The following is an 8,878-nucleotide window of genomic DNA, read 5'->3' on the forward strand; positions in this document are numbered from 1 at the left end:
TAACCTAACACATATATATAAATATATATATACATATAAATATATATATATATATATATATTAATTAAAACACATTTTACCCGCGCACGACGATGCGACAAAATAGGTATCCTCCCTAGGCAAAATTGACGTTCCGGACGCGTTGGCGCAGTCCGTTTCGTCATCCGGGGTCGCTCGGACGACGTTGTCGACAATCGGGTCAAAAACGCGTCGAAATTCAAATTTTACAAAATTTCGACCCGCGATCGATCGTCCCAAAAAGTTTAATTGAGCATTCGACAAGTACCAATGCAGGCAATGCGAATTGCGGCGATCGGACGTATCGACTCTCCGAATTGCGAAGTTTGTGCGTGCGAGAGTGCGAATTGTGCAAAAGGCCACCCTAAGGCTCAAAAGGTCCTATAGGGATCCCTTTTGGGTTCCTCATATTGATTTCATCCTTCTAAGTGCTAGAAGTTGATACCACACACGCGAAACTTCAGAAGGGGACGGAAGCGGGTCGAACTAAAACGAGGCGGGTCCCACTTCTAAGGTTTTAAGATAGTCGAAGGGAGATTCCTAAGGCTAGATCCTAAACCCTAAACGGAAGACTAGACCTCACGAAAATTGAGGTCAACAGTCTCTCAAGTTTTCAATTTTGCAGAACAAAGTATGGTGAAGAGAAAATGGAAAATGTTATTGCCAAATGCAAGAGGGAGTAAAAAATACTCATTTCTAAGCCCTTCAATGACCCCAATGAAGCATTAGTAGGTTCACTCGTACAAGGCATAAACAGGAAAAGGCTCCCGAAAAACAACACAACAGAAATAAGTTTTGGGGAGTATGGGATGTTGTGAAAATGTCATACAAGATAACGCCATAAAAATTAAGACACAATTGATCAGCATAATCATGGATTAATCTTCACTATCCTTATCCCAAATAATGGAATGGCTCTGTGAATCTTCATTGTTTACTTGTTCCTACAGAGTGTTGCATGAGATATTAAACTTATTCTACACAATCTTTAGCACAACTTCTATCCATGTTACCCTTATTAGAACATTTTTTACTTCTGCCTTTATCAAATTAACTTTATCTACTCATCAATTTTTTTTATCAGAACAAACAATTGGGAAAGCTTACTGTCATAAACAAATATAAAAAAAAATTATGGAAAAATAGTTAATTTAAAAAAGAAACCAATACAAAGAAAACAAAGTTAAACAGCCATAAAGAGATACTTGTATGGAAGGTTTAATGCTATACCTTTATCTAAGATTTAAAGTATTTTGTCATCATGATACCAGATTTAGTTAGAAAATTAGCGCAAACGAAAGAAACTTTTAGTAGTATTGAAATAGGGTTACAATACGGCACAAATGGAAAGGAAAATACAATAGCAAACCAATCTCTAGATAGGACCAATGAAAAGATCTGAGAGTGGGGATGGCGTCGGCGAATTGGTAAGGGAAAAAAGGAAGGGTTGAGGGCTATCACATATGTCGGAAGGGTGGTTGGTTTGGGGGTTTGGGAGAGTGGGGTGATAGGTAAGGCGGCAAGGAAGGGTGGTGAGGGGTGTTGGGTGATGGCGAGGTGTGTCGGGCAGCAAGGGAAGCTACTATGAGGAACCCGGTAGGATGCAAGGGGCAGCTGGGAGGGTTGGACGGTAAGGCCAGCAGCAAGTTGAAGAGTAATAGAGTGCTGGGAGGCGGAGTGGAAAGGTTGGACAGCAAGACAATGGCAAAAAAGTGCGCGAACTATCAGGATGGTTGATGACTAATGGACAGGAATGAGAAGGGCTAGGGAGTAGGATAGAGGAAGATACAACACCACATCAGAGTAGGATACAGCCGGAGCACCACCACCTCCTCGGATACAGCCCTAGAATAGGGAGAACAGCTCCACAAAGAAATATAAAAGCAATTTACACCAAAAATGAGCCTTACACACAGAAAACAACAATTTATAGACTCCCGCAAGACAAAAATATGAAAACAATAAAAAGAAAAACTCCCACACAAAAGAAATGCGTGAAAAAGGCAATAAAAATCCAAAAAACACTTCATGGGTGTGGTAGCCTAGCGATGCTCCTTCCTGGATCACGATTGTTTGCGATCCCGCCTCTGCTTCGCGCATCTTCCGGCCTTTGCAAGGTTTTCCCACTACTGCGCGATAGTTCGCAGCCCCCTTTGCTTCGCGTCTCTTCCAGCCTTCACGAGTTTTCTCCAATTGTCACGTGAGGGTTCACGTGTTGGCCCACCTCAGCGGTTCAACGCCCAGCTACAGGGCGTAGTTAGCACCCCACAATAGGGCGCTGTTAACACCCCGCATCACAGCATTACAAAATTCCATCCAAATATAATAATGAAATAACTAAAGAAAATTATATTAGTCTGAAAGTAATTTAAATAGCATATATTGTTCATTTCATTCAAAAATGTCCAAATTTGCCTAGAGCAATAGGATGCCTCATACATGTTTAGCATTGTCATTAAATAAATAATCTCTCAATGAAGAGAATATAAAGTTGAAAAGAACAAAATAACCTAAATCTTGGAAAAGAGAGACATTATGTCTCCAAATGCTAAATGAAAATGTCATTTGGAAGAATAAGTGAAAATCATCCCTAGGAATGAAATTGCACAATATGCGATCAATAGGGACCTCAGAGCCCATATGATAAAGTATTTGATAGAAATTTTCTCAGAATAACATTTAATCTAAAGAAAAAAAAAATTCAAAGGGACCAAGGCCTTCCAGATACAAGAATAAGGAGTGATAACAGCATCATGCATTAAGAAAGGATATAAGGAATTGACCGAGAAAATGTCTCTAAAAGAGAGCAACTGCTTTGGAGAAACCTTGTTTAAATTCAAACTACAAAGGATTTAGAATCTGAATGCATAAATTTCTAAATCCATTTAAAAAGGAAAGAGAAGCATTCTAAATTACCATGCCAACCACATTTTTTGAGGTTGCATATGTTCTTCTAGTTGATCAAGTGGCATCAACATTCATCATTTCCATTCCATAAGAAACTAGAAAGAGGATAAATTTTATTGAGGAAGGGAAAGAGAGTGAGAGAGAGATAGAGAAGTAAAAAGGGATAGAAGTTAGCAAAAAGTTGTCAAAACAATCCTCCCACCTTTGGAGAAGAATTTGTTTTTTGAAGAAGCAATTTTCTCCGAATGTTGCCAACAATAGGAGTCCAAAGGCACTTTTGCAAAGCTTTAGATTAGTGAACAACTTTCCAAAGTAACAACATGATTAATTGATTTCCACAAAGATGTTTTCAGCTTGAATTTGTACTTTCCCTTTCAGAGCGTGCTTTTAATTTTATAAATAGCCGTGTATCAGTTTGTTCAAGTTCAAGTACTTTTTGCCAAAAGTTTGCATACTTGGCTTTATTTTCACGTAAGTGGGCTTATTTAAATTAACTTTTAGTTAATTTGAGCACGCAAAGCCATACATCAGTATATAACATGAGAGAAAAAAACCACATAATTACATCAAATTTCCAGGAAGGCAATCTATATATCAAGCGTTCACTATCTTGAAGCAAAATTCTTCAAAATTCCATATTGAACATTTCTCCCTCATCCTACTGTTTTAATTTACATGCAAAGGCACACTATGTTCAACACAGATGGAACATGGATATAAAATTAAAGTACTCCAAATTCATTGTACCATATCTAGAGATTAATGCCGCCAAGACATTTCTAGCTACTAGAAAGTTCAATCCCAAACAATAAAAGCAAGAAGGGATAGAAGTTAGCATAGAGCTGTCAAAACAATCCTCCCACCTTTGGAAAAGAATTTGTTTTTCGAAGAAGCAATTTTCTCAGAATTTTGTAGAAAATAGGAGTCCAAAGGACATTTTGCAAAGCTTTAGATAAATGCACAGCTTTCCAAAGTAACAACAAGATCAATTGATTTGCCACAAAGATTTTTTCAACCTGAATTTGTACTTTCCCTTCCGGACTGTGCTTTTGATTTTATAAATAGTCATGTATCAATTTGTTCAAGTTTAAGTACTTTTTGCCAAAAGGTTGCATGATTGGCTTTATCTTAGCGTAAGTGGGCTTATTTAAATTAACTTATAGTTAATTTGAGCACGCAAAGCCTTGCATCGGTATTTAACAGGAGAGAGAAAATCACATAATTACATCAAATTTGTAGAGAATAGAATAATGCAGCCAAGACCTTTCTAGCTACTAGAAAGTTCAATCGCAGACAACAAAACTTCACGTTTTTTTTTTAATTTCCCATTGCAAAAAAAAATAATACTGAATAAAAAGAGTTAAAGATGCACTGTGAATAAATGAAGTTTCTCTTCTTATGGTGTCAATGCATGTGAATCTCTATTCTGAACTTGCAAAATAACGCTAAGAGTTTATAATTCTCATTGCTGACATAATATCTACCATTTAGCACGCACACCTTGAGATGACTCTTTTCGTTTCAAGGGAGCTAAACAGGACACCTTCAAATCTGTATGCATGAACGAATAACCAAAAAGAAAGTAGGCGTTAATGTATACCAAAAAATATTGAAAAATGGAAAGAACTAGAGAAAAAATTTAAAAACAACGTAAACATTTAAAAAAAAGGGGTGAAAAAAGGCACACCAAGAAGTACCTTGTCCAGTCAATCAAGATTGAATGATTATAGCCCAAAACAGTCACATAACAGTCAATATTTTCCCATAATGTGTGAACCTCTCCATCCTCTAATGCAAAGACCTGTTCTAGACCAAAGCCAAGGCGGTCAAAAATGCTTTATAATACCATGCAGGAAGAGTGAGGTTTATACAGAAAAACATACTTAAAAGCATATTATAAAAGTGCGATGAGTCAAAATAGTCCCCTAACTATTTACATAAGGCCATTTTAGTCCCACAATCTATGACAGTGTCAACTGTCAAATTAGTTCTCAACTCTTTAAATTGGGGCTGAAAATAATCCTCCGTGGGCACTATTTCAACCCATATTAAAAGAGTTTTGGGGACTAAATTGGCACTTTATAGACTCTAGGAATAAAATGACTTCGCGCAAAAAATCAAGAGACAATTTTGACATCTCCATTCTCTCGCAAAAAATCAAGAGACAATTTTGACATCTCCATCGCTGCTTCAATAATAATGATAATTTCAAAAGGCTGCAAATTATACAACTAGCATTAACACATTATAAACCATGAATGGAAAATTTTTCGTAAGATAAAATAAATTTTAAGAGCATCAAATAGTCACAGATGTGAACAATAAATCCATATGGCCACTTCAATGGAGTTGAATATTGCATTAATGTCTCTAAGAATACAACTAAATTGGAATGCTAGGACAAACCTCTTTTGACACGACAAAAAAAATGAAAATATATAGAAAGAACGTAGCCCAGCTCCTTAAGACTTCCCCCCATAGTAAGCAGCAGAAGAGACTGAGAATCCTTGCCCATACTTCCAACAACCTAAGATGTTCAGAAGTCAGTACAATTACAATAAAAAATCATAAAAAACATAGGAATATGAGCAATATTAATAAGGCACATTTACATACATGCCACACAATTCTAATGTATTTACATATCAAACACCTAAACATTCATATTTACATGCTTACCACTTAAATCTTTAACATCACATTTAGAATACAACCATCACTAGTTTTTAAAAGAGAAATACACTTTTTCATGCAGAGATTTATGATAACAAGGTGTTATAAGTGTAAACGTCAAACTTTTGGTGTCATATATGTAAATACTTAAAAGAATTGTGTGGCATTTAACAAAATTTCCCTAAAAATAATTTCGTTCAACAGCTAAAAAAACACATGCATACACCCTTGCATAAACACGTACATCAAAAAAATAAAAAAATATGTAAATGCAAGCTCATCTATGCACAAATATGTGTGCATCCCAACATACAGGCAAGCATGCATCCACTCATGCATGCATTATTGTAGCCTACCAACCCACAGTGCATCCATCCATACATCAATAAAACATATAAGAGGAACAGTTAAGATAGAAAAGGATTAAAGCTGAAAATTATTTCAGCATAAGTGAAAAGCTGAAGCTCTCAACATCAGTGAAGGTTACAAGTCAAAATTATATAGCCTACCGAAATTAGGGAAGAGCATTCCAGAGCAGTACAGCTGCAGACGAACAAACATGTAGAGCAAACATGAGTCTGTTAAGTAATATGAGGAACTGAGTTGATGGGAGGCATTTGGTGAAGTTGTCGGCAAGTTGATCATGCAAGGTAACATGGTGCCGAGTAATTTTCTTGAATTTGATGTGATCGCGAAGGAAATGATGATCGATTTTGTAGTGCTTGGTTCTAGAATGGAAGATGTGTTTCGTGCAAGGGTGACTGCTGAAGTGTTGTCGCAATATATAATAGTTAGGGAGGAAGATGGGATGTCAAACTAGTGAGTGAGGCATCGAAACCAGATGGCATCGGTGGTGGCGGCGTGGGCAAGCTACTCTGTCTTCGTAGAAAATCAAGCGGCCTTTTTTTTTTCTCTATAGTCCAAGTAATGAGATTTTTGCCCAAAAAAAGAATTGTGCCTAGTTGTGGAGTGTTTGTCGTGTTGATCACTGGTCCAATCGGAATCAAAATAAGATTGAAGTTGTGGGTTTCCTGGAAAGAGGTGAATGCCATAGTTCGACATCCCCTTTCGGTAGCAAAGAATTCGTTTAAGGATTTGGAAGTGATACAATAGAGGGCTATGCATTAGTTGGCATATTTAGTTTACCGCAAAGGCAATGCCAGGCCTATTGATTGTGAGAAACTAAAGTGTGTCGGCTAATTGCCAGTAAAGGATGGGTTCAGATATGGTTTTTGTGAGGAGGGATTGGTTTTAAGTTTGGTGGGTAGGAGAGCAAGGATTGGTTTGCAATTTGTGAAGCCGGTTTGGTGTATTATAGAGTCTATGTAAGCATTATGGGTGAGAAGGTAGCCATCAGCAGAGGGAGCAATTTGAATGTCGAGGAATGTAGAAACAGGGCTGAGTTTTTTCAGCTGAAATTGGGATTTGTGGTCCTTTAATGTGTGAGATATGGTTGTAGAGTTGTTTCCTGTTAATAGGATGTCGTCGACAAATACCAGAAGGTAGAAGCGAGTTTGATTTCGACTGCAGATGAGAAGAGATGGGTCATTGTGCTGAGTGTGAACCCTTTACTAATGAGATGAGAGGTGAACATGGAATATTATTGTCTTGGGGCATGTTTGAGGCCATATAAAGCTTTCTTTAGTATGCATACATGGTGAGGATGTTGAGCTTCATGGAACTTTTGGGATTAAGTAATGTAGATAGTGTCTTCAGATGAGTCGTGTAGAAAGGCATGAGATATGTTTAGTTGGAAAACCTGCCACTTGTGGGAAAGAGCAACGATAAGAAGTATGTGAAATGTAGGTAATTTGGCAACTGAATTGAACATTTTCAGATAATCAACTTTTTTTTTCTTGTTTAAAGCCTTGAGCAATCAATCTTGCCTTGTATCTTGTAATAGTCTCGCCTGAAAGTCGATTAATTTTGTACGTCCAGCGACATCCAATGATGTTTTGTTGAGGTAGAGGTGGGAGAAGAGCCAAAGTGCTTTGTTGTTAATGAGCCTGAAATTCAAAAGACATGGCTTGGCACCAATATTGATGTCGGAAGGCTTGGGAGTAGCAGGTCGGTTCGGATGAGAGGGAGGTGTAAATACTAAACTCAAAAATTGGTTTGGGTTTTGAGTGACCTGTTTTAGATCTAGCAAGCATTGGGTGTTAAGGTGGGAGGTGTGAAGGTTGGTTGTTGTTGGAGTTGTGTAAGGGGGAATGGAAGATAGCTAGTGAAGATAGTGGGAAAATGAAGTTGATGGAATGACTGGGAGAGGTTGTGGGATGGAGGTGTTAGTTGTTATTGCAGTGGGTATTAGAAGGGGTGGTGGTAAGTTTGTTGGTGGGGTTGATGTAGGGGGAGGGCTGGAGGAATATGGGAATGAGTGCTCATTGAAGATGACAAGCCAGGAATGGAATGCTTTGTTGGATGAATGGTTGGTAACATTTGTATCCCTTGTGGAGAGACGAGTATCAAGTGAATGTACATGGCGGGAAGCTTGGATGTAGTTCGTATGGTTTAAGGAGTTTTTATCATGAAAACATATGCATCCAAACACTTTGAGGTGATTGTAAGAGGGTGGGTGTGGTAAAGAAGTTCATGAGGTGTTTTCATTTGAGCTTTCATGGCATCCTGTTGATTAGGTAAGATACGGTGAGTAGGGCATTGAACCGTGAGAAAGGTCGTAGGTGAGTTGTTAGTAGGAGTGTTCTTGTTGTTTCAATGTGGTGTTGATGTTTTCTTTTAGCAATTTGTTGAGATGTATAGGGACAACTTAGTTGATGTATGTCATGGGTGGAGAGGTATTGCAGTAAGATTTGGGATTTACATTCACCACCGACATCAGATCTTAGAATTTTAATATTTGTGTGAAATTGAGTTTGATCATTTTATAGAATTGTATAAACTTAGAGAAAGCTTCAAATTTGGCTAAACCGTGGAAATATCCAACAGTAACGTTAGAAGTCATCAACGAACACTAAGTAATATTTATAACCTTGGAGTGAAGATATAGGGGGCAGGTCCTCAAATATCAGAATGAACAATATTAAAAGGTGGGGTAACACTTAGAAACTGACTTATGAAATGGTTGTTTGTGATTCTTAGCTGAAGTACATTCAATGTAGAAACTTAAAGTAGTAGTACTGCGGAGAGGCTGAGATAAATTGGAGATAGTTGTGGTAGCTTCTTCGTGAGGATGTCCTAGTTGTTGATGCCAAAATGAAGATGATGATGATGTGGAGGTTTGAAAGGCAGTGAGAGTTGGAACATGGTAAAGATTCCTGCT

General features: G+C 37.7%; 1 protein-coding gene across 1 annotated transcript in view; it reads right to left on the reverse strand.

The window, feature by feature from the left end:
• LOC110030446 overlaps positions 1 to 8,878 on the reverse strand; it is a 48,782-nt gene that overhangs the window by 37,514 nt on the left and 2,390 nt on the right. The window contains exons 2-4 of the mRNA XM_020733160.1: positions 5,332 to 5,452; positions 4,623 to 4,731; positions 4,426 to 4,476 (exon numbers count right to left, since the gene is read on the reverse strand). Of these exons, the coding sequence (XP_020588819.1) occupies positions 4,426 to 4,476; positions 4,623 to 4,731; positions 5,332 to 5,452 (281 nt within the window). The remainder of the gene's footprint in view (positions 1 to 4,425; positions 4,477 to 4,622; positions 4,732 to 5,331; positions 5,453 to 8,878) is intronic.

This window comes from Phalaenopsis equestris, unplaced genomic scaffold, assembly GCF_001263595.1.
Source record: "Phalaenopsis equestris unplaced genomic scaffold, ASM126359v1 Scaffold000719, whole genome shotgun sequence".
NCBI classification, from domain to species: domain Eukaryota; kingdom Viridiplantae; phylum Streptophyta; class Magnoliopsida; order Asparagales; family Orchidaceae; genus Phalaenopsis; species Phalaenopsis equestris.